The 25,662-nt window shown below is 46.3% G+C and overlaps 1 protein-coding gene across 1 annotated transcript in view; it reads left to right on the top strand.

Moving 5' to 3' along the window:
• Positions 1–25,662, top strand: part of PITPNC1 (phosphatidylinositol transfer protein cytoplasmic 1) — a 242,189-nt gene that overhangs the window by 106,979 nt on the left and 109,548 nt on the right. The window contains exon 2 of the mRNA XM_044921611.1: positions 17,467–17,615. Coding sequence (XP_044777546.1) covers positions 17,467–17,615 — 149 coding nt within the window. The remainder of the gene's footprint in view (positions 1–17,466; positions 17,616–25,662) is intronic.

Here is a 25,662-nt window from a genome sequence, read left to right as displayed (position 1 = left end):
AGTACAGGCAGGGGGAGCAGCAGAGGGAGAGGGAGAAACAGGCTTCCCGCTGAGCAGGGAGCCCGATGTGGGACTCGATCCCAGGACCCTGCGATCATGACCTGAGCCAAAGGCAGACGCTTAACTGACTGAGCCACCCAGGCGCCCTTTTAGAGTATTTATATTTTACCATTGGTTTTTGTTTACATGTCTGTTTCCCTTACTAGAATCTAAGCTCCTTGATGGTACATTACCTCATTAATATCCTTGGTGCCCAGGGCATAAATGGGTGTTGGATAAGTATTTTCTAATGGATTTAATTCTTAAAAAAATTTTATTTGCTATACGAAAAACTGTTTTCTAGGTGCCATGGGAATACAAAAAGTTTAAAATGTAGTTTATATTCTGAAGGAGCTCGTTATCCGGTGATCAGTCATTCTGTTATTCATTCAGTTGGTCAACAGTACGGCATTTCTAAGGTCTGGTCAGCTGGGCCCTGGGGATGGAGAGGTATCAAAGTGTGTACCCCACTGTCAAGCAGCTTCCTGTCTAGAAGGGGAGACAGCTATAAAGTGATACAAAGCAAGCACAACATAATGTGATATGTGCAATGATAAAATTTCTAACAAATGTTAAAAATACAGAGTAAAACATAAATAGCTCAAAACAGTAAGGGAAGAACTACCACAAAGCAGTGCCTGGCTTGCTGGTTGTCAAGTGAAGGTAAAGCTCAGCTTTCCTGGAGGAAACTCAGGGGACACCGAGAAATGTCCCCACGGTGCAGTCGGTGATCCATGGTGCATGTCAGTATAGCAAAGGCCCAGAGAAGGCCTGCATGAAAAAACTCGTCTTAACTCTGTTTGACGTAGGGTTTCGCCCACTTATTTGACTGTGGAGCTCTTTCTCCCTCACCATTCCACATCCTGGGGAACTGTCCTTCCTTAAAATCATTTGAGGGAAACGCTGGTGTAGACACCATCTGTAATTAGATAAGTTGGTGCTCTTGATGTCTTGGGGGACATGGACCTTTTGAGAAATTAATGGTGGGTGGGGGCGATTCTACACAATTCGTGCATTCCTTGAAGTCCATCCGAGACCCCCGTCCACGGTCAGGGAAAGAAGAGAAGGGAGCAGTAGGAGGGATGCGTGTGGGCCAGGACAAAAGATGCTGGAAAAGATGGGGCTTGGTGAGTGCCAATCACTTCGGCTGGGGGTGGGGAGAGATCTTGCAGGCAGAGGGGACCCTGGTGGTATCGGGGAGGCCAACTGTGGAAGGACTGAAATGCCAGGCACAGAATCAGCAGTCCTCAATGACCAACTGACTATGAAGATCAAGGGAGCTAGGAGGGCAAAGATGACTTAACTAACAGAGACTGGAGTCCTAGTAGGATTATTTACAGAAACACCAAAAGTCACGTGGCTAGAACTTCGTTCAACCTGTCAAAACCTATGTTTTGTTATTTGTCAAGATGTTATTATCATCTTGAAATGCCCCAACTTGCCTTTATTAACTAGTGCTGAATCTCCCAAGTGAAAATGCACTTTCAGAACTGAATTTGCCATGTAACTGGGCATCCTACCTTGAACAGTTAAAAATCAGATTGGTCTGACTTCTAATTTTAGAAGGAATCAGGATGACCTTCATTGTGCTGTTGCTAACTGGAGCCCGTTACCTGGGTGACTAGATTTACAATATGTCAGTATGCAAATACCATCTGCCCAAGAGGAGGAAGGAAGAAAGGCCTTCCTCCTCTGGGGGTTGTCAGCAGTCCTGGAAATGTGTTCCTCTGGGAATCGGGCGGAGGGCAGAGAACAAGAGAAGAGAGAGGAAAACCGGGGAAGATGTGATCTTTCAAGGAGTTTGTGCTTTGCCTTGTGGATGGCCCTATAAGGCAGATCACAAGGAGTTTGTGCTTTGCCTTGTGGATGGCCCTATAAGGCAGAAGATTGTACATTGCTTCTGGAGGAGTGAGCAAAAAGGGTAGTATATAGTATATATCACGTCATTGTATCACAAAACACTTCGATTCGGATCATTGCAATACCTTAATGAAGCCTTTGAATATAGGATTCCTGCCTTCCATAATGCCATTAGGAATCTAATTTCCAATTGATAAGAGCGCATGAGCTAGACAGGGAACCCGCTGCCTTTATGGGGCGAGCTCTCAAGAAGGGTGAACTGGAAGTGGATATTCCGTGTCATTTTCCTACACGTCAGGTTGACTGGGTAAGCTGAAGGGATTTTCTCCTGCAGAATATCTATATTCAGCTCTTGTCCTGCGTATTGCTTCAGGCTGGGATTTAGAATCACATTTGGAAACATTCAAACCCGAAGGTAGGGAGCTTCTACTCCTTTTCATGACATAACTGTCACATCAGCCGTCAGCTGCCGAGATTTGTTCCACCCACGCATTTTGTGAGTCCAAATTAGATGGACTCATTAATTTTAATTTTTACTTTAAAATCTCGGGGACTTCTGTGAGTGGGTATGCTTCCTTTAATTGCTGTGTGTCACGATTTGTGTAGGAGGAAGGCTTTCCAGGAGCAGGGCCGAGAGCCTTGGGCTCCTGGCTTCTAATTTTGTCCCCACTGGTCACTTCCTCTGTGACCTCTTCTCTCCTTTGACACTGCTGTCTCCCACCTCTTTAGAAAAAAACTCCGCCTAACATCAACGTGAAACTGTCAGCAGCATGTGAGGGTGAGGAGGGTCACTGGGTACTTTGCCCAGCCTTATAAATAAATAGCCTTTTATCTGGATGCAAGCATGTGGCCGAGGAGATTATGCCAGAGACAGGGGAGAGTGAGTCCCGGAGCCAGACTGCCTGGGTTCAAATCCCAGCTCTCCCACTTCTAGCCTGGTGACTCCGGGCAAGTTGTGCAGCCTGTCTGGGCACCAGTTTCCTTAATTGTAAAAGAGGGAAAAAAATGCTTCCCTAACTTGGGGCGCCTGGCTGGCTCAGTCAGAAGAGCATGCGACTCGACCTCAGGGTCGTGGGTTTGAGCCCCACACTGGGTGTAGAGATTACATAAAAATAAAATCTTATTTATTTTTTTTAAAGATTTTATTTATTTGAGGGGCGCCTGGGTGGCTCAGATGGTTAAGTGTCTGCCTTCAGCTCAGGTCATGATCCCAGGGTCCTGGGATCGAGCCCCAAATCGGGCTCCCTGCTCAGCGGGGAGTCTGCTTCTCCCTCTCCTACTCCCCCTGCTTGTGTTCCCTCTCTCTCTGTCTCTCTCTGTGTCAAATAAATAAAATAAAATAAAAAAATCTTTAAAGAGTTTATTTATTTGACAGAGACACAGCAAGAGGGAACACAAGCAGGGGGAGTAGGAGAGGGAGAAGCAGACTCCCCGCTGAGCAGGGAGCCCGATTTGGGGCTCGATCCCAGGACCCTGGGATCATGACCTGAGCTGAAGGCAGCCGCTTAATGACTGAGCCACCCAGGTACCCAAAAAATAAAATCTTAAAAAAAATACCTACCTCAAAGGGTCGTTGTGAGGATTAAAGAAGTATAAACACTTTAGAACCATGGTAGCCTTGAGAAGATAGAACGGGGTGGTAGCTTTTATTAATATTTCTGTTGTGCATCATCGGGGTCCTGGGAAATAGTGACATTTTGCTGTGAGCAAGAAAAATATCTAGGATTTGTTTGTAGGTTGTGACATCCCCCTTCATTCTTGCCAAGCAAGTGCCATCAGGTCAAGCCCTATTTTCCATGTGATGCCCTCTTGGACAACCAAACACCCTGCTGCTCTGTTCCTCACTCCTTACACACGTTCGGTCTGTGCCGTTAAATAATTAGTACGTTTGGATGTTGTGACTTTGGCTTCTAATCATCTGTTGTGTCAAGTGTAGCTCTTTGTTGTCCCCGCAGAGTAATGAAAAGATGCCGTGTGGCTGGATGGTTGCCCATGGTATTTGTGGGATGTGCCCGAGTGTAAAATATGGTGACAGAAGCAAACAAGGCCACACTTGTCCCAGAGCTTACTCTTGGCTTTTGAAGTCCCTTGTTTGACTATCTTGTTTCTACAGGTAACTGAAAACTGTCAAGTAAGTATGACACCTTGTTGGTAGGGATTTAAAATGGTGCAGTTGCTGTGGAGAGTTTGACGGTTCCTCAAAAGGTTAAACGCAGAGTTACCATGTGGCCTAGCAATTCTGTGCCTAGGTATCTGTCCAAGAGAACTGAAAACATATGTCCGCATGAAGACTTGTACACATATGCTTATAGAAGCATTGTTCATATGAGCCAAAAAGTAGAAACAACCCAAATGTCCATGAACTGATGAATGAATGAATAAAATGTGGTATGTCCATACAATGGAACATTTTTGGTTAAAAAACAACAACAACAGAAGGAACTATTGATACGTGCTATAACATGGATGAATCTTAAAAACATGATTCTAAATGAAAGAAGTCAGTCACAAAAGGCCACATATTGAACGATTCCATCTATATAAAATGACCAGAATAGGCACATCTGTAGAGACAGAACATACATTAGTAGGTTGATAGGGGCTGGGAGGAAGGAGAGTGGGGAGTGACTGCTAATGGGGCTGGAGTTTCTTTTGGGGATGATGAGAATGTTCTGGAGCTGGATAGTGGTAATGGTTGCACAACCTTGTGAATATACTAAAAACCACCAAATTACGTGCTCCAAAAAAAAAAAGGATGAGAAAATCCATATAGTCTACTGCAGAGTTTAAAGTCATTTCCAGGATTACTTTTTCAAGAGTTGCTGTCACATAAAATAGAATAAAAAGTGACTTAATTCACAAGAAATAAATGAAAAATGCAAATTACCAAGAATGGCTTTTCTATCCCAAACCTTTGCATATAAATCCTATACATGTGGTTCTAAGTCAGTTCTCAGGACTGTTTGCTGCCTTCTTCCTTGTGATTCTGTAATTTACTACATTCCTGGCTGGGCCATCAAAATAATACTGAATATAGCTCCTATCACAGAAATAGAAGTGCCTTTTCAGGTTGTGCCCACCACCAGGCTCCCTGAGTAACAATTCAGGGCTGCCTCTTTGTGGAGGGCTTACAAAGAGTCACAAGTGTTTGAATGTGTTGGGGACTTTTTGACTTAAAGGAGTTTATTGCATTGAGTTTATCTTACATTTGCAACCGGAGCATTTCCAAAGGACACCTTCCACCACCCTAAATCATCACCACCATCTCAGTCCATCCGTGTTTCACCAGAAGGGTCTGCTGATTGACATTTCTTGTTTAAATAAATCATACAGTTGACATGTCTCCCAGGGCTGTCTCAGTACTTACTTGGAAGAAGAGTCTGAAATGCCCACACACCACCGAAAATGAGCTGTACAGGAGTGAGAGATTCAAGAAAGAACCTAGAGCTGACTGAGTAATTCCTCTTCTAGGTATCAACTCAAAAGAGTTGGAAGTGGGGACTCAAAGAGTTACTTGTACACCCGTGCTTGTAACAGTTATTCATAGCTATAGCCAAAGGGTGGAAGCCAGCCAGATATCCCTCTGCAGATGAATGGATCAACAAAATGTGGTGTATCCACGCAATGGAATATTACTTAGCCTTCAAAAGGAAGGGCATTCTGACACATGCCATAACAGGGATGAACCTTGAGGACATTATGCCAAACAAAGTAAGCCAGACACAAAAGGACACACACATACTATGTGATTCCACTTATATAAGTACCTACAGTGGCCAAATCTGTAGATTCAGACATTAGAGGTCATTGGCTGGGGTGGGGGTGTTGGGAGGGATTAGCAGTTGTTGTCTAATGCGTATACAGAGTTTCATTTTGAGATGATGAAAAAGTTTGGCAACGGGTTGTGGTCATGGTCAAACAACATTGGGAATGTACTTAACATCCCTGAATTGTACATTTAAAAATAGTTAAAATGGTCAATTTTCTTATGCATATTTTACCACAGTAAAAAAAATTTTAAATCCTCTGAAGAGCAACACTTCCTGTTCCTCCTTTTGTCTGCTACATTCTCTTTTCTCCCAACCCTTTGAAAACACGATACATTTCGATTTCATCATGGCGTTGCCTCGGGTCCCTATTTTCCCTTAGGAGGATACACAGAGAGTCGGATGGGCTGCCAACTGTAGACGCTGGGAAGAGAGGGCTGCCACTTGGCCTTCAGAGTACCAGTTGATAAAATATTTCTCCAGGTCATTAGAATAAGTCCAGAATGTAAGAGGAGCTCAGAAGATAGATTTGTTAATACAGTAATTCCTGCCATTGTACCCAAGTTACTCTGTTTTGCCTATCTTCATTAACGGTCTCAGGAGTGCAAGAGTTGACAACTATTTGCTTTTTCAATCAATTATCTGCTGCTTTTTACCAATGCTGCTCTTACATTGCTGTAAGAGAATGGTGCCTTCCTTCCTTGCCACCAGCCACATGCCCCACAAATGCTGGCTACCTATGGGTTTACAAGTATCATGCGTGTGAAAACGGAGGCCTCCGCTCCAAAGTGGGGTGAAGAAAGATACTGGCACTTTCCAAACTTAGATCCCCAGATAGAACCTGGTCATAACTCTCAGCATTGCTGGATAGCTCGCAGGGCCAGCTAGCACTTAAGCAAGCAGAGGAATTCAGTGACCTTCGAATGTTATTCTAGGCATGAAGTAGCTTGAATAACTCTTTCAAAACAGTGAGAACTCCCATTGTTCAATTGTACATGAAGCAGCAAGTGCTTCTCCTTGCATTCAGTTGCCTTTCTGTTCTCAAAAGGTCTCAGAGGCACTAAAACTAATTGCTATTATTCCTGCAAGTGTATTTCTACTTTTAGCCAATACTACAGCTTCCCTGGATGCTGATGGTCATTTTCCTAAAAGATCGATAGGCGCAATAATAGGCTTCACAAACAGGAAGGATCCTAATTCTGGAGAGCCCCTGCTGCCTACAGTGTAGAAAGACCTCTCTCCTGAAGACATCTTTGGTTAGTATGAGGCCAAGGTTAAGGAGAAGAGCACTGACAACGGGGCAGCAAGGAGATGGTGCAGGATACTTTTCCCCGGAAAGCTCGATTTCTGTTTTCCCCCCTTTTTGGTCTTGTGATTGGCTGTGGGTTATGTTCTATAGTCCACACAAGTGCCTCGATTGCTTTCTAAAGGTCAGACCTGTCACCAAACCTCTCCATTTACTTGAGTTGCGGTGGGTTTCATGTTTCTCAGCAAATGGTTTCTTGCAGCTTGCAGCCTTATGTCTTCACGGCGTAACTCCTATGGAAGCCCTCCCCTTCGCCAGAGACGAGCTCTGTCTTGTTCGTAGTTCTGCTTCCGGTGTCTGCTGGGTCTGGCACACCCTGAATGCTTGTTCAGTGCACAGACCAGAACAGATGAGGCTCTCCAGAACCAAGACTGTCCCCCCACACCCGCTGTATGGAGAAATCTCGCATTCTGCTGTGAAAGCCAACTACCCCTGTGGTCTTGAGTTGAGTTCTAGCCTTTCCTGTCTTTGCTCTCTTAATGGTTCTTCCTGGCACATGGTAATGGCTAATTCGTTCAACTTCTCCTTTATAAACGAGGGGAATGATGCCTTCTGCTCTAGCTGATGCTTATAATGTAGCTGATCTATGCTGCATCTTATCAGTTGGGCTATTCAATATTGCCATCAAATGAATTCTCGGGGCTAGAATGCACCCCCCCCCCCCAAGAGCCAGTGTTGAAAGCTGCAGATCAAATGTGCACTCTTACTTTTCCTACACTGTAAAGAATGCCGTCACCCTCCTGTACTGGGGCAGGTAGATTACACCAAGTGTCCTGGAATCGATTTGCGGGGTTGTGTCTACCAGGGGCACAGTTATGCTTACACCAGCACGAAGCCTGTCCTGAGCGTTACATTGCTCTGTTTCTCTTCGGTTCAGTTCAAAACTTAGGACGGCTGAAGCATCGGTGGATGATGCTGTTTATATGAGTTTGTCACAAAAGGGAGATTTTTTTTTGAATTAAATATCCATAACCCAGCTCCTTCTTGAATCTTTTTTTATCAGCTTTTTCATTCCTGCACCCTGGCATAATGACACAGCTATTACGTAAACAAGACACCTCAGAGGGCTGCTTATAAAAATCCAGGAGAAAAGATAAATATGTGATGAAACACTGATATCTTGAAAATATGAGCTGCAGGTTTGTATTTTCTTTGTGGGATCGGATATTGGTTTTCGTGGTTTATTGACCTGGCAGGGAGAGATCTGACGAAACACCCGAGAACCTTACACCTTTTTTTTTTTAAACCTCCTTGTCTGCATGGAGAAATCTGGACATCGAATCAGAGAGCCAGAAAGACTAAGGGGTTAGCAGTCGTGTCCTTGCAGAACCCAAATCAGATCCAGCCCTTGGAAGTAAAAACACATGTTGCCTTCCCCAAAGAAGTTGGCATCGGTCTTTCTGTAGCGTTCATTGCAGAACTAGTAAATGGAGGGGCGAGGTCGTGAAGTGTAACGGTCATGTTCAGTAAGGAGCTGGTGTTTGTGTTGACTCGTGTAGAGGATGGTGGGATCAGCATGCATTTGCATTCAGTTAATCATTCTTTCCCTTCTCTTAGGGTCTTTGTAAGGTGTCATAGTCAAAACCACGTTACTGGGTGCCTGGGTGGTTGATTAAGCGTCTGCCTTCGGCTCAGGTCATAATCCCAGGTTCATGGGATTGAGCCCCGCATCGGGCTCCTTGCTCAGTGGGGAGTCTGCTTCTCGCTCTCTGTCTGTGCCTCCCCGTCCTTGTGCACACTCTCAAATAAATAAATAAAATCTTTAAAAAAAAAAAAAGTTACTTGGGAGCAGTAGCACTGTGAATGCTCTAGAATGCTAATATTAATTAAAGACATTTAACTTTAGGGCACCACGAGCCAGACAACTAACTGGTGTGGCAGGAATCAGGATGTCGGCTCAGCTCAACACCTTCAAGTTAGCTTCCAAACCAAAGATCCATCAAATGTAAAAGTCCCTGTACTTTAAAAAAATGTTTCATAACAGAAAAGAAATTTTTTTTTCCGTAACGATTAAAATAGAATCACTGATAGATGGCTAGCTTGAGGTACAAAGCAGGTGAGCCGGAAGAATGACACGTTCCCAGGCTTTTTTAAGAATTGTGATGAGGGGGGCGCCTGGGTGGCTCAGATGGTTAAGCGTCTGCCTTCGGCTCAGGTCATGATCCCAGCGTACTGGGATCGAGCCCCGCATCAGGCTTCCTGCTCAGCGGGGAGCCTGCTTCTCCCTCTCCCTCTGCCTCTCCCCCTGCTCATGCTCTCTCCCTCTCTCTCTGTATCTCTGTGTCTCAAATGAACAAATAAAAAAATCTAAAAAAAAAAAAAAAAAAAAATTTCTCCCCCTTCTCCCCCTGCCCCCCCCCCCCCCCCCTCTAAAAAATATAAATAAAAAAATTAAAAAAAAAAAAGAATTGTGATGAGGGTGAGGGGCTGAGTAAGTAGGTGATGGGGATGAAGGAGTGCACATGTCGTGATGAGCACACCGGGTGTTGTATAGAAGTGTTGAATCACTATATTGTACACCTTAAACTAAAATTACACTGTACGTTGACTCTACTGGAATTTAAATAGAAACATAAAGAAAAATAATTGAGCTGAAATAGACATTACATAAAATTGACCATCTTAACCATTTTGGTGGCATTGAGTGCATTTAGTGTTGTGCAACTGACACCGCTGTCTCCAGAACATTTTAATCATCCCGTCACAACTGCCCATACCCCTCCCCCACCGGCAAACACCATTCTTCTTTCTATCTCCGTGAACTTGACTAGTCTAGGTACCTCATGTAAGTGGAGGGTCCCAGGCTTTTTTACACTGGGGAAGCATTCGCTCTGACTACCATCTATTCACATTTTTACAGAAGGAAAAGATAATCTTGGGCGGATGGTCCAGTGTTCTCTGGGGTTCACGTGGCCCAGGTGTGTGGCAATGCCATGTTCGGGTGTCCCTTACGGAATGGTAGCATAACAGGGAAATGAGCGCAACAGAGCTCAAGACCCAGTCCGCTGCGTTGCCCAACAGAAGGAGCCATGGCTATGGTGCTTTGTGTACAATTTTACATTTGACAAAGCATTTTAATTTGTAAGTTGTTTCTCACTTGATTCTCACCATGTCCTGTGAGGTATTTTGTTGGTCCCATTTTAATGATCAGAAACTGTGGCTCAGATAAATAAATTATCTAAGGTTACAGAACTAATCAAAGGCCGCATCAGGACTTTGGCTCTAGGTTTCGATTTGAAAACCCCGGTGCTTTCCACCATAGCACACTGTGAGCAATTATCACCTCTCCAGAGCCCGGGTAATCGCCAGTCCTCAGAAAAGGAAAGCTTCTCCAAATGTATTCCTAATTGTCAGCGCTCTACCTTGTTAGCTCGGACACACATGGAAACCCTTGCCTGACCAGCCAGCTTCCGAAGTCTTGGTGTGGCATCATGGCCTGACTCTCAGTCCCCACTGGTCTAGACTAGGGTCTAGACCAGCACAGTCCTGCAGAAGTATGGGAGGCACAAATGCAAGCCACATAAGTAATTCAAAATTTTCTAGGAGCTGCATTTAAGTAAGAAGAAACAGGTGAAGTTAACTTTTTTTTTTTTTTTTTAAAGATTTTTATTCATTTGAGAGAGGGAGCATAAGCAGGGACAGGGGCAGAGGGAGAAGCAGACTCCCTGCCAAGCAGACCCCGTTCTGAGCAGGGAGCCAGAAGCAGGGCCTGATCCCAGGACCCTGAGATGATGACCTGAGCCAAAGGCAGACATTTAACTGACTGAGCCACCGAGGCGCCCCCCAGGTGAGGTTCATTTTAAGAAAAGATTTCAGTTACTCGATACATCCAAAATACTATCATTTCAATATGTAATCAACATACAGATTATGTGTAAAAACACGTGTTGCTGTTGTTGTTACTAAGCCTTCAAAATCCAGTGTGCATTTTACACGTACAGCAATCCCAAGTCAGATCCTAAATTTTCATTGGAGGCATCTGATCTGGAATTTAAAGTTCATAAAAATTTCCAGCTCAAAAGGTAGATTCACATACCCAAGATGTTTCCACCCTATGTAACAGTTTTCTAATAGCCGAATCAAGTGTCAGTTTTAAAATTTAAATGAATTAAAACGAAAGAAAATTTAAAACTCAGGCCCTCCGTAGCGCAGGCCACGTTTCAAATGCCCACTAGCCATGTGGCTACCGTGCCAGACAGCCCGTGTCTCCGTGAACAGCTAAGGCTGGCCCAGACTAGAGTACCTAGAACAGGAGGCAGCAGACTTTTTCTGTAAAGGGTCGGCTAGTAAACATTTTTTTTTTTTTAAAGATTTATTTATTTATTTATTTGACAGAGAGAGAGAGAGATAGCGAGAGCAGGAACACAAGCAGGGGGAGTGGGAGAGCGAGAAGCAGGCTTCCTGCCGAGCCGGGAGCCCGATGCGGGGCTCGATCCCCGGACCCTGCGATCATGACCTGAGCCGAAGGCAGACGCTTAACGACTGAGCCACCCAGGCGCCCCTAGTAAACATTTTTAACTTTGCAGGCCATACAGTCTCAACTCTGCAGCTCTATGGTGAAAGTAGCCACAGAATGAATGGGCAGAGCTGCGTTCCATGAAAACTTTACGTAAAAAACAAGCACCCCAAAATAAATAAGTAAATAAAATAAGAGACAAGCATCCACGCACATAGTTTGCCAACCACTGGACTGGGACATTTGTCCTCCTGGTGCCTTAAGCTGTGCTATGGGTTCCAGAAAATAGCTCTAGCCCCTGGCTTTCTGAGAGGAGGTTGTTAAAAGCTAGATTCATTGTATCTCCTTCCCTGTGTGTAATTACAATTTTGGCACCCTGCGCTGCCGCGGGGTTGTGAAGACTGCAATGCACCTGAAGATAAAACATTGCAGACTCCCTTTTCAGTGGGCATTTTGCACATCATGAGGCAACTGCTTCCGTGGGCTGTGAGGCCCATGTATTGAGAGTGAAGAAAGCTGGAAGAGTTTTGACCGAAGCATGAATAGTGGTGTGAATAATGTGGCAAACTTCAAAGAGTGCCAAATTGTATCACCTCCTGCTTGTTCCTCCGTCCACACAGCCATAGAGAGACAGGCAGGAATCACGCCCACTTCACAGATGGAAAAATACATGCTATCGTGTTAAGTCAGAGGGACAGATGTCTCTCGTGGTTATTAGGTTGTGTGGCATCCACCCATTTTGATGGTAAGAGCAAAAGGAGATGTACATTTTGATTCCGGGGCTGGGGCTTTGGGTGTCCTGAGTCCTGTCTTTGGGAATAACTCCAGCCAGAGTCGGTCATGTTTATTAGAAAGCATTGCCTCCACGTTTGACATCCTGATGTTTAGAAATGGTATTGGGACCAATGGAGGCAGAGAAAGGGGACAGGAAGGGAGGACACAGGGATTGATTGGAAGGAAGATGACCCCCCCCCCCCACCTTGGTTCTTTAGGGTGGGGAAATATGAGAGCCTGGCCTCACAGAGATCTCGGAAGCTCAGCACTTGGGGTGGGGCAATTAAGTGAAAATCAGTCATAGTTTGGGGTTCTGTTGAGCCTAACACTTTGGGTCCAATACTTGTGGCAGGGATGATGTTTCAGTTTGGGGTGGTGCTCGATTAATAAACCATATACTCAGGAGTTCTGTCTTAGGGTCACCTTTTCTAAAATCAAGGGTTGAGGTTGAACTGTATTTTTTTAAAAGATTTATTTGAGAGAGAGTGGGGGGTGGAGGGCCAGAGGGAAAGAGAATTTAAGTGGACTCCCCGCTGAGTGCAGAGCCCAACACGGAGCTCGGATCTCACGACTGAGATCACAACCTGAGCTGGAATGAAGAGCCGGGTGCTTAACCGACGGAGCCACCCAGACACCCCGAGGTTGAACTGTGTTGAGTAACTGGATTGTGCCCAGTCGTAGAGTTTGCAGTTGTACCAACTGATGAAAATGCTCGGCTTCCCCAGGCACATTTATGAAACTGTGCCTTCCCTCCAATTTTGCAGCTCTGTCAGACATGCAGCGCTGTGTGCAAGTGGGAAAGATCTGAATCCCCATGATGTTTTTTGACTGCGGAGATAATTATTTGGGGTAGCTGTTCTGATGACGGCTCACACGGAGGCTCAGCCCTGCAGCGTGGAGCTGTCTCTAATCGTGATTGCCTGTAATGATGATTACCCAAACTCTGGAATTATAACAATCGATTTTACAAAGTTAGAGCATAATTGCTCCACTCTTCCATATGTGGGCACAGTTTCAACAACTTTGATCTTTCACATGATCTCAGACTTCGGTTGTTCGGCTTCTGAAATAGCAAAGTTCAGAGGCAGTGGCTCCCAACTATCCCGTTTTTCAAAATCGTAGTGAGGCCTAGATTTGTGAAAGCGATTCACCTGTCAGAGAAATAAGGGCGGAAATTGGGTAGAGAACAAACAGTACAGACCCCGTGGTGTTCAAATCCCAGCTCTACCACACCGCCTGGAGAAAGTTGCCCCTGTCTGAGATTCAGTCTCCTCATTTGGAGGTCGTTGTGAGCGTGAAGTCATCGGATCTGTTTGTTATTCGTTCTTTGGCTTGAAAGTCTTTTTTGTTTTTTTAAGATTTTATTTATTTGAGAGAGAGAGAGAGTGAGTGAGCACAAGTAGGGCGAGCGGCAGAGGGAGAAGCAGACTCCCTGCTGAGCGGGGAGCCCAACTCGGAGGCTCCATCCCAGGACCTGGAGACCATGACCCGAGCTGAAGGCAGACGCTTAACCGACTGAGCCACCCGGGTGCCCCTCTGGCTTCAAAGTCTGACGAGCCCTTCAGAATCTTTGCATTTGTCAGCCTTCCTTTGCCATACAAGTTTGTTTGGAGACGGTGATGAGGAATGTGGTATCTTCACTAAACTATGGACAGAGCTTTGCAAAAAAACGAGTATTAAAGAGGAAAGAAAAGCCAGGCCCCCCAAAGGTGGAACATTTTGGCTTGAGCACCATGAGGTGCTGAGCAGGTGCTGATGAATGCCTTCAGCGCCTCGGCCCTGGTGGCTCTCAGCATTTAGTGTGCGTTCCAGCCAGGTCCCCAGCTTCCCTCTCCCCCAGGGTCTGGATGGCCTGGGATCCAACATTTTGAGGAGTACCCCTGGTGATTTTGAGATAGATGGTTCAACCACTATCTCTGTCCTGCCCTCTACCCTGTCCCCAAGAAACTGCCTACTGCATGCGTCTGCGAGTTGATTTGCGGTTTAAAAACAAGAACAAAACCTCTGCTTCTGGATGGCCCCCGCTCAGATGGCCACAACCAGCAGAGCAGGCCTGACGTGCTTGGGAGGGAAAGAAGTGACAGCTGCCGAGCCCTTGACCATCCCCGAGTCTGGCCTTGGGTGTCCCGCCACCCCCGGTCATGCCACCTACGTTACTGCATCCAGCGTCTGGCGGCCACCCCCGGACTGACGTTACCTCGGTGAGCTCAGGCAGGCATCCGCCGCGCACTGGCTCATTCAGAAGCCTCTGGAATGATCAATGAGGCTGAGCGGCCACTGGTGAATCAGCTGCTGGCTGCCTCGGCCTGTTCCCTTTTCCACAGAGCAGGAAGCACTTGAGGAAGCCCAGGGCTGACTCTCATCTGGCTAATGGTCCTTCTGGGTCATGCATTGTCCTTGATGCCATACATCCTTCATACATGAGTGGGCTGCAATTGCCAAAGACGGTCCGGTGGTAGACCTATCCCTTCTGCCAACCGCCCCCCCCCCCCCGCCCCCACTAAAGCCCTTGATGGGATTTTGGTTTTAGGGGTATCTGCATCAGAAGTAGAGTCAACACTTTAAAAACAAAAAGTTGAGGCGAAAATCACAGCCCATAAAATTCATCATGTTAAGGTCAGGTCAGTGGCACCTGGTACGTTCCCTGTCTCCAGAACCAGAACCAGAACCCTTTCATCACCTCCAAAGGAAGCCCCGTGCCCGTTGCATTTGTTTGCTGGGACCGCCAAAGCAACACACCACAGGCTGGGTGATTGAACAACCGGAATTTGATAGCCTCATGGTTGTGGATGCCGGAAGGCCAGGACCAGGGGGTCAGCAGGCAGAGCTGGTTCCCTCTGAAGGCTGTAAGGGAAAGAGCTAGTCCATCAGTCCTTGGCTTAGAGATGGCTGTCGGCTCCCTGTGCCGCACCATGCTGTCTTCCTTCCATCTGTGTCTCTGTGTTCAGCTTGCCCCTGTGGGTAAGGACACCAGTCCTATTGATTAGTGCCCACCCTAATGACTTCATTTTAACTTGATGACCTTTGTAAAGACTCCGTCTCCAAACAAGGTCACCCTTTGAGATACTGGGATTCAACATAGGATTTTGGGGAAACACAGTTCAACCCGTAACACCCACTAAGCAGTATCAGTATGGGAACTTCATTCCTTTTTATGGCTAAATAGTATTCCATTGTAGGCCAACACTTGTTTTTGAACACCCAAGTACAAAGCAACTGCTGGTACAGGCAGCTGAGCATCCTTCCTCTTAGAGGCTCCTGTGTCCATCTGCATAAGTTGGAGTGTGATCTCACAGGTGTATCTCAAGAATCCCTGATCTGTAAACTTTTTCTTACCGTCTTCCTTCTTCTTAAAATTTTTTTTTTTTTTTTTTTTGAGAGAGTATGAGGGGAGGGAGGGGCAGAGGGAGAGTGAGAGAGAATCTCAAGCAGGCTCCATGCTCAGCGCAGAGCCCGACGTGGGGCTTCATCTCAGGACCCCGGGATCATGACCTGAGCCAAAACCAAGATTTGGGCACTTAACTGACTGAGCCACCCAGGCACCCCACTGTCTTCCTTCTTGAAAGAGTCCTGGGTAGTCTTTATGAGCAAAAGTAGGAGCCAGACTTACTAAGGGGAAGCTGGTCAAACTTCTGATTGAAAATAAATTCAAAGATAGATTTTACCTTTGATTTCTCCCTCTCCATTTCCTGCTCTTATCCTCAGCACGCCCTCTTCCCCAGAGTGTGCGCAGCACATGCATGCATGTGCACACACGTACACACTCATGTTAGAAGCACTTCAGGTGCAGATCATTCTGGGGACGGGTGTGGGACAGGTAGCACTGCCCGTTGAGAAGACCCGAGCCTGCTGCTTATATTGGTTATATCATGGTTACTGGGCCTGGGTCCTAGGGCTGCCCTCAGACCAGACAGAGGCTTTTGGATTTCCTTCACACTCCCCTCCCTGCACCTGCCTCACAATGTAAGAGGGACCTTTGGAGTTGTGTGTCCTCTCAGTCTTAGAACTGACTGCATTGTTGATTTGTCCATTTCACCTGCCCCCTTAATTTAAAATCTGTTCCTCATGTTCTCTCTCTCTCAAAAATAAAATAACATAAAATCTATTTTTCTCTCTTGTGCACAGACAGGAGACCTATATCCCTGCTGGCCTGAGCTCTTTGGGGAACAATCCAGAACAACCCATCATTATTTTGTTGCAGACTCAGGCCCCTTTTCCCCTTTCCAGGGGCCTTGATGATGTGCCACAGTGTGTGTGTTCCTTCACACCAAATCTGACGGAAGGACAACAGCAGGGGGGCATCGTTTTGCCTCCTGGCTCTGAGCAGACCTCCCTCTTGCAAAAGTCATTTTACTCCCTCCTTCCTCTCTCTCTGCCTCTTTATTTTCTCCATCAAATTAGTTTTGCCACTCTGAAAGTTCACTGGGGGAAGACATGCCTATGGGCCCTGGGGTTCTGAGAGAGGCAGGAGGGAGAGTAGAACAGCTCAAAAATGCAGACAGGACAGAGAATGTTCACATTGTCTGTTGTTCCATATTATTTTCCTGTAAGTACATGTGGCTTCTGGGACCTCGGGCTGGAAGGCTCTACACTGTGGGTGGAATTGGGCAGAAAGGAGTTAAAGACGCCGTAGACTTTTGTCATCGTGGAGTCAGTCTGGAGAATACACGTTCTATTCATGGTGGGAGTTCAGCTGGAGTTCATTAAAGCTTCCAGGTGATTCTGATGTCCAGCCACCCTTGAGAACTGCTATTCTAGGGGACAGAGAACTTCAGGAGAGTTGGAGAGAGGTGACGGAAGATATAGACGACCCCTTGTGCCCGGCAGTGCAGTTAATGAGGCAGAAAAGGGGAGAAATAACACATCCTGGCCTGTTTGTTGCCAAACAAAATAGGACTTTAGCACCATTTAACCCCGTAGGGCCAGAATGGGATGGGGGCCTCCACTACTCCAGCCTTCCTGCTGCTGCCCATGGGTTGGGGGGCTGCCAGCCCTGAGTCTGCCAGCCACCCCGGCAAGCATCACCCCGACGATGCAGACTGTTCACGGGAACATGCCGTATCTACACTCGACTCACAACTGGTTCTCCTCCTCGCTCCGGAGGAAAAATAACACCAGGCCCATGTGTCTGCCTTCTTTTTCTGGCAGAAAGTGCTGACTGTCATTGCTTGCTGCACCGTTGAAGGGCGGGGGGGGGGGGGGGGGGGGCGTGTTTTCGAAGGCAAGCTGTGGGGCTGACCTCTCTGTCACTGTCTGTTTTGTAGTACAAAATCGGACAGCTGTACATGATCAGCAAGCACAGCCATGAACAGAGCGACCGAGGAGAAGGGGTGGAGGTCGTCCAGAATGAACCCTTTGAGGATCCTCACCATGGCAACGGGCAGTTCACCGAGAAGCGGGTGTATCTCAACAGGTGAGTCATGGCAGCTGGCCATCGGCCTTTGGGCTCTCCACCACGCAGGAGCCTTCCAGCCTACCCTACTGCTGCGGTGGAGATCGTGTCTGGCATAAAAAGGTGACTTGGAAAGTCATTACATCTGCCCGTCTCCATCCACCAGTCTGGTTGCTTCCAAAACCAGAATCCCCCGCCTTCTGCAAAATCGTCCTCAATTGCATTTTCAGTAGGAGGACGTTTCCTCTTACCTTTCCTACCCCTTGGATGACATGTTAAGATGAAATCTGGTCTTAAGGAATACAGGACTTTGTCTTCCCCCCTGGTTCAGTGTCCGCAGTGGGAAAGAGATGGCTTTGTTGTAGAGAAGCGTCAAAGATGGCGGTGTGCCACTGGGGTCTTGACTTGGTAAGCGTTCCACTGACTGCCGAGTGGCCACTCAGGTGTTCGCAAAGGGAACTGACACAGTGACGGGCCACTTGTAACCAAAGTGATATGCAGTGCTGAGGTGGTTTCCATTTCTCAAGGGGAGCCAGCCTTCCCAAGGTAGAGGTTGTCATTGCTCCTTTGGAAGGGTAAGGAAACAAGCATTATAAACCAACACCACTCATCAGGACTGCCATTTATGCTTTGCAAAGTATATCCTTTACTCTCTTGCTGTTTTCTTACCATTAATGGCGGTTGATTATTGGAGCTTCTGATCTTCTCCCCACCCTCTACCCCCTTCCAACCCATCTTCCTCTGTTCTTCTCTTCCAGGTCAGGACATTTGTAGAGTCACATGAAATACATTTTATTGAAGTGAACTGTCTGCTCCAGTGAACCAGTTTGTGACTGGTTCGGTCTTTGCTATCATTTCTATGAAGACTCTTTACCCTCACCTACGGCTTCTCCTCTTGGCCCATATGTGATTATTCAGAATGCATTTCCAACATAATAATTGGACAGTGCCTCCATTTATTTGCTGATACTCGTGATTATTTATCCATTCTCTGTGCCTTGACCATGAGACATTTCTGAGAGGAGCTGTACTGGGATTCTGCCATGCTCACACGGCCTCCACCCTCCAGCAGGCTGACATGGACTATTCCTTCTTGATGGGAGCATTTGGGTCCTGTCACTAGGGTGTATGGACAGCAAAGGCCTTGGGCTGATTAAACTGACTTGTTTTAATCTACTCAGGGATGCAGTATCAGGGAATTCCTGAGTCACGATGAAATGCAAATGAGATTGATCTTATTCATCTATTATTAGGAGCTGTGAATTCCCAGGATTTGGAACCAGTTCAGCCTCCAGCCAGCTGCTGATTTGCAAGAGTAGCTGAGCTCTGGGACTAGCCTGAGGATGACTTCCTTGCAGAGACCAGTTTCTCAAGATGCTGCTTTGTCATTCTTAGCGTGGAGGGTGAAAATCAAATATTGAGTAGGAATCACCTCTGTAGAGCAAACAGAAGTGAGGGTGATGTAAGAAAATGGATAGAGACCAATGGGAAATTCCATTTCTTGGCAGATGATTGCCTTTTCCCAAATTATTACTTAGGGAATGTTCCCTATGTACCAAATTTAAAAAAAATTTTTTTAGAAAACTTTATATCTATTCCTGAAACAGGGTAAGAAGTGTCCAGCTGTCTCTGTCATGTCTGTTTTCTCTATCAAAATATATGATGTTTACTTTAAAGGAGAATAATAAACATTAGTAAGAGGGAAATTTGTTATAAATAGAATATCTGGACTTCCAGTAATAGAAACTAAAAAGATTAATGTGGACCCTCCCCCCCACCTCCTATGACAAACACAGGATGAAATATAACAATATAAACCTGAGCTCAAAACAAAGAAAGGGAAATCCTTAGGTACGAGAAATAAAGAGGAAACGCAAACCAGAATGGAAAGCAGATGAGCTAATGCTCAGGAAGCTGGGATATGTCAGAACTGACATGTAGGGGGATGTCATGCCCGTAAAGGGACAGGAAATGTGGCTTTGGGCCCCTCCAAAAGGGGAGGGGGAGCTGAGAATCATGCACAAAAATCATTCTTGACAGTCGAGTACCGAGAGAGGTTACCACTCAGAGGCACATGTTGAAAGAACTACTAAAGGTTGTACTTGAAGTAAAAGGAAATTGAACCCAAGAAAGAGGGGAGGGGCTAGAGGTAATAAGAAACAAAGAAATTGAGGGGCGCCTGGGTGGCTCAGCTGGTTAAGCGTCTGCCTTTGGCTCAGGTCATGATCCCAGGGTCCTGGGATCACATCCCATGTCAGGCTCCCTGCTGCTTCTCTCTCTCTCTCTCCTGCTCCCCCTGCTTGTGCTCTCTCGCTGTCTCTCAAATAAATAAATAAAATCTTAAAAAAAATAAAAATTTAAAAAATAGAATTTGAGAATATAAATTATTATAGCTTTATAAAGAGCCTTGATAATCTGGTAGGGCAAGTCCCTTCTACTTACTCAATATTTCTAAAATTGTTACTATGGATTTTAAGATTAGAAAGCCACCAAGTGATATGAAGAATGACCGAAGAAACCAAGGACACTTAACCTAGAAAAGCTGGACCCAGAGTGTGTAATGGTGTGGGCAGGTGGGAAAAGAATTAGACCTGTGTATTCTATAAGTCCTCAAAAGGACCGGTTGGACCAAGACCAAGAGAGAGAATGCCAGGAGGAAGGGCTAGGTTCAGTAGAAGGAAGAAATGTTAAGTATGTGAGCCACGTGCAAACACACTGAGGTGCCTTGCAGTCAATTACATGAACGGAGCACCCACTTATCGGGCTGTCCTTGAGCAGATTCAAATATCAAATAGGTGGTTAAACTAGGCATCCTTTCAGATCCTTTTCAACCCTAATTTTCTATGCTCAAAGGAAGTTGAAGACATTATCCTGACTTACCTCCAGCAGACATAAATGAATGACGAATGAAGCCCAGGAGAAAAGTATCTTTGATTCCCTTTGCACAAGTCTGAACCAGGTCCATCATTTTATAATTTAAAAGGCTCTTGGAATATTTGGAAGAGTATGGCTCATATCTTAGAACCAGGGAGATTATGGCTTTATAGTAAGAGAAAAAGAAAAAAATGTATATGTGACATACTATAAAATAATAAGACAGATTTCTATAATCATAAAAGAAAACCAAATCCATTACTTTGATACTCACAGGCTGAAGCCACTTTGCATTAATCATGCCCTGCATGCACAGGTCTTGGGACTGCCATGTTGGCAAGGCTCCTTCATAATTGAAATTCATTACATGGGTATTTATTGAACCTTACAATGTATAACAAATTGTTCTGGAATTGGAGAGAATCCCTTAGTAAGTAAGACATGGCCCTTGCCTTCTGATCAGAGTAGGGTCCAGGCTGACTGGTTCTAGCATTTGTGAATCCATCTGTGCATCTTGTGTGTGGTGTCAGGGAGGAAAAGCTTTCCCTCAGCCCATTTAGGCTCTGTCAGTGGGGCCTGCAAATTAAACTGAAACCGACAGATGACCGGGAGAAAAGACCAAGTTTGATTTGCTGATGAACGTGGGGAGCGTCAGAAAAACGAGACTCAAATAGGCAATTAGAATTTAGGGCTTATATAAATACCATTTTAATAGGGAGGAGGAGAAAAGGCACTTCTGGAAAAACAAATGGCTTTTATGAAAAATAAACAGGGCTTTAGGTGGATGAAGAGGAGATAGTTTTGTGACAGTGTCTGTTTAGGCAGTTTCTTATCTTGGTGCTTCCTTCTCATCTCTAGTGAGAGGAGTCAGTCTTCTTTGGTTGTGAAACTCCTGCGGGGGGGGGCATTTATGCATTTATGACCGTTGAATTCTTTCAGGAGGCTCTGCTCTTATGCAGATAAGGGGAGTTCAGTAAAAGCATCTTTCTGCAACTGTTGATTCTCACATGTCTTCAGCTCCAGAGAATCCTTCTGCCCCTGTGGGTGGCATCTTGTTGACCCCTTTACCGGCCACAGAGAAGTCGGTTCTGAGAGTTGAACTGGCATTAGCTAAGATGCCCTAGTGCCCATTTACTAATTTGCACCAAGAAATGTCATTGGCCTGTGAACCTGAATTCATGAGCTGGCAAAAAGTGAGTGGAGAGCGGAATTTCTTCCTCACATCAATCTATATGGGAAGCCGAATCACATTTAGAGATTGGTTTATCACTCTATTACCCAAAGCATCTGTTAGAGACTGGAGTTACTCAAAGCCTTTGTAGGCAGAGCCTTCTCTCTGAGTCTGACTTGAGTGGAAAGGACATTTCATGGAAGGATTGAGTGACCCACAGAATTATCTGCAGGCTCGAGAAGGGACGGCTATCAGGGCAGCTCCAGTGGGCCAAGGGCAGCAAACAGACCGCTCCATTCCTCCATCATCACCACAACTGCCGTGGATCGGTCCAAATTGTCCCCTTTTTTCTTTCTATCACTTATTCCAAAATCCCAGCCATAAGGCATCCCATTGAGTTTCCAGTCCAGGCTCGGGCTACCAATGAGTGGGGCAGCAAAGGAATTCCAGACTGTTCTCCGAAGCGGCTGCATTTTGCATTCCCTCCAGCAATGTGTGAGGATTCCAATTTCTCCACATAATCACTGACACTTGCTATTGTCTGTCTTTTAGATTCTAGCCATCCTAGTGGGTGTGAAGTGGCATCTCATTTTCAATTGGTTTTTCCCTCCTGACTAATGAGTGTGGAGCGTCTCTTCTTGTGCCCGTTGGCCATTCGTATGTCTTCTTTGGAGACATGTCTACCGATATCCTTTGCCCATTTTTAAAGTGGGTATCATGCCTTTTTAAAATGCCGCTCATCCTTTGATTGCTTGCCTCTCATCTCCCAGCGACTGTGGGGGTGCTCTGTGCTCGGGGCCTCCCTATGGCATCTGATACACTGCTGGGTGCACAGTGCATTTTGGCGGCTGCCTAATACGCTTGGAACGTCACGTTAGTTCTAATATGTTAGTGCATTTGGTGGTTGTCCTTGGGCCTTCGATCCAGCTCAGTTAACCAAATAAGTGGTGTTTCTTGGCTTGCCTTAAAAAATCCCAGTTCCAGTTGGCATCCAGGGAAAGGAGGCAAGGTACTCATCAATCTCTGGAATAGCAATTCTAAATAAAACCCATCGCCCAGAATCACGCGAGGATGGGGCTCTTCTTTGGTCCTCTGGCTTTCTTCTCCTCATCCGCAGCATCTCTCTGATGCCTCCCCATGAAGCCCATGAGGGGAGGGAAGCAGGGGTGAGGATGGAGGGGCAGTGGAGAAAAGATGGAGCCTATTTTTAGGCTTGTTTTTCAGTCATGAAGTGTCCTGTTCTTCCCCACCACGGCTGCTGGATTAATTAGGCTGTGCGAGCAGCTGCCAGTCAGGGAGGGTTGCCAGCTTATAACGGTGATTCCGCCTAATGCCTGAATCGATTTGCATGAAGACAACATTTCTCCTGTTACATGGCTCCTGCCTCCCGGGGCAGCGTCTCCTGGCCTCTGTGTCCTTGGGCAGGAGGGGGTACAGCGTCTCTAAGCTACGAATGGGGTTTGGCTGGACAAGCCCAGCCACCGGCTAGTCACTCTACCTACCAGCTCATCGGTCCAGCTCTGTGGCCGGCCTTGGGGCCTTCTCTCACGTTTCCTCTTTCTTTTTTCCCAGGTCTTCCAGATCTGCCAAGCAAGTTAATCTCATTTCTTAGATCTTGCCCAAAGTAAAGAGCTCAGTGCCCAGAGCTTGTGTGGCAGGGGGAGAGCCCACTGCCGAGGCCACAGGTCACAGAGAAATTGTCAAAGATTCTGACCTTGAGAGCTTATTCCCTTGCTCTTTTCAAAGAATCTTATGGTCGTTATTGAATATCCAGAGCCAACTGTTGTTCGTTCAGGAAATATTTATTGTTTCCTACCGTGTGCCAGGCACTGTTGTAGGTGCTGGGCATGCAGCAGTGAGCAGAACAGAGATCCCTGTCCTGGGGCATCTTTCCTTCTAGTTGGGAGGGACCGTGCACAATAGCCGTAATGTATACGAATATCAAATAGTTTAGAATATTTAATCTTACAGGGGCGCCTGGGGGGTGGCTCAGTCGGTTAAGTGTCCAACTCTTGATTTCGGCTCACATCATGATCTCAGGGTTGTGAGATCGAGCCCCGTGTCTGGCTCCTCGCTGGGCAGGGAGCTTGCTGCTTCCTTAGGATTCTCTTTCCCCCTCTCCCTCTGCTCCTCCCCCTTCTCTGCCCTCTCCCCACTCATGTGTGCTCTCCCTCTCTCTTAAAAAAAAAAAAAAAAGAATATTTAGTCTTACATATTCTATGTGAATATTCAATATGTAAATATTGAATATAATATTAAATACGTGAAATTGATTAATTGATAGTATTTTATGTACTGGAGGAGTAGAGCATGTAAGGGACTTCTTCCAAACATACCTTTCAGTCCATGCTATTCTGTTCTGTTCTCATCTCAGTCCTTAAGAACATGCCAGAGGTTCTTATGCTGCCAGGATCCCTCCCTTCTGCTCCCTCATTCACCTTCTCGCATGGGAACTCCCAGGAACAGAATGTACGCCTCTTGGCTGGATCTTAAAGAGCCAGAGCATCCAGGCAGGCATGTGCCACCTTGGCCCCACCTCACTCCTGACCAACGCTGTTGACACATGTGGCCTGCTCCCGTCCCTGGGTGCTTCTCCGCATGCGAGCCGCGTTACCACCATGCTCTCCAAGCAGAGCCTTCCAAGAACTGACACGGAGGAGGCCCCCTTTTCCCGGAACCCCAACGCAAACTGCCCTTCTAAGTAGGGAGAGTGGGGGTGGGGGTCCAAGTTCAAGGAACTCCCTGTGGGCGAAGCCCCAGCAGCCATGCTTCTCACAGGTGATGCCTCTCGTCTGGAAATTCTGCTCCTCTCTTTGCTGCCATGTAAAGAATTACATTAAGAGCCGAACTAAAAGAGCAGCCAGAACAGCCATTAAGAAGAGTAAGTGAATAAATCACAGCAGCTGGAGAAGAAATGTAAAGACCTCACAGGTCACTGGGTAGATACAATTGATTATTATTAAATAATCATCAAATGCCAGGTGTGAAATCAAAGGTCAGAATATCCCTCCTGGACCCGTGGAAAATGAGGTTGTAAGAGGTAGATTAGTCCTTTTTAAAAGTCACGTAAGTGGGCTGACGGTATTTGAGCCTAATCTCAGCACAGACGGCGGCAGGTTGCAGGGACCCCGTGGAGGAGAAGAGCCCGAGTGAAGGGAGCTCAGAGGGGCTGTCCTTCTGCTGGGGGAATGTTTTAAGTCCAAAAGGTGATTGATTATAGCGCTGCGTTATCCTGCATGAGTTGGTGGATAGAACAGCTAAAATCAAGATGCTAGTGAAGATCATCATAATTCTGATCCCTGTTGAGAAAATGAAATTAGACTCCATTTAGACCACATTTGGCCTAATGATATTCAGTACCTCCCGGTGCCAAAAGATATTCCCAAATGAGCATAAATTGCAAAGAGAGATTAGATACCAGGGCGAATCTGGTGATAATCTGGATAGCAAAGTGCCAGAAGCTTCTAACGGAGGGACCGTTTAGGTTTCCGTTCCGGACACTCTTTATGGAGTCAATAAACACTCTTAACCTGAGACCAGTTCAGATTCTGCCTAACGGGGCCTCCTTATCCAGGTCGTTTGTAATTGAGGGAGGCCTCGGAGATACATGAGGAGGTTGCAGTGACTATATCCACTTACGTCCAGAGCCGGGTTTCCCAATCTTGGCACTGTTAATATTTGGAACCAGATAATTCTTTGCTGTGGGGGAGCTTTCCTGAGCATTGTAGGATGTTGAACAGCACCCCTGGCCTCTACCCACTAGATGCCAGCAGTGTCCTTGCCCCCCTTCCGCGACCTCCCAGTTGTGACAAACAAAAATGTTTCCAGACTTGGCCAAATGTCCCACACACACACACACTGGGGGGGGGCAGAATTCCCCCTCTGCCCCGTTGAGAACCGCTGCTCTAGGTTGACCACCATTCCAGTTTGCCCAGGACTGAGGAATTGTAGCATGGAGGGACTTTGAGTGCTGCAAGCAGGACAGTCTCACGGAGGCTGGGACCAGGTGGCCCCCTGGCTGTG

This window comes from Neomonachus schauinslandi, chromosome 15, assembly GCF_002201575.2.
Source record: "Neomonachus schauinslandi chromosome 15, ASM220157v2, whole genome shotgun sequence".
NCBI classification, from domain to species: Eukaryota; Metazoa; Chordata; class Mammalia; order Carnivora; family Phocidae; genus Neomonachus; species Neomonachus schauinslandi.
This window is presented reverse-complemented; position numbering and strand designations above follow the sequence as displayed.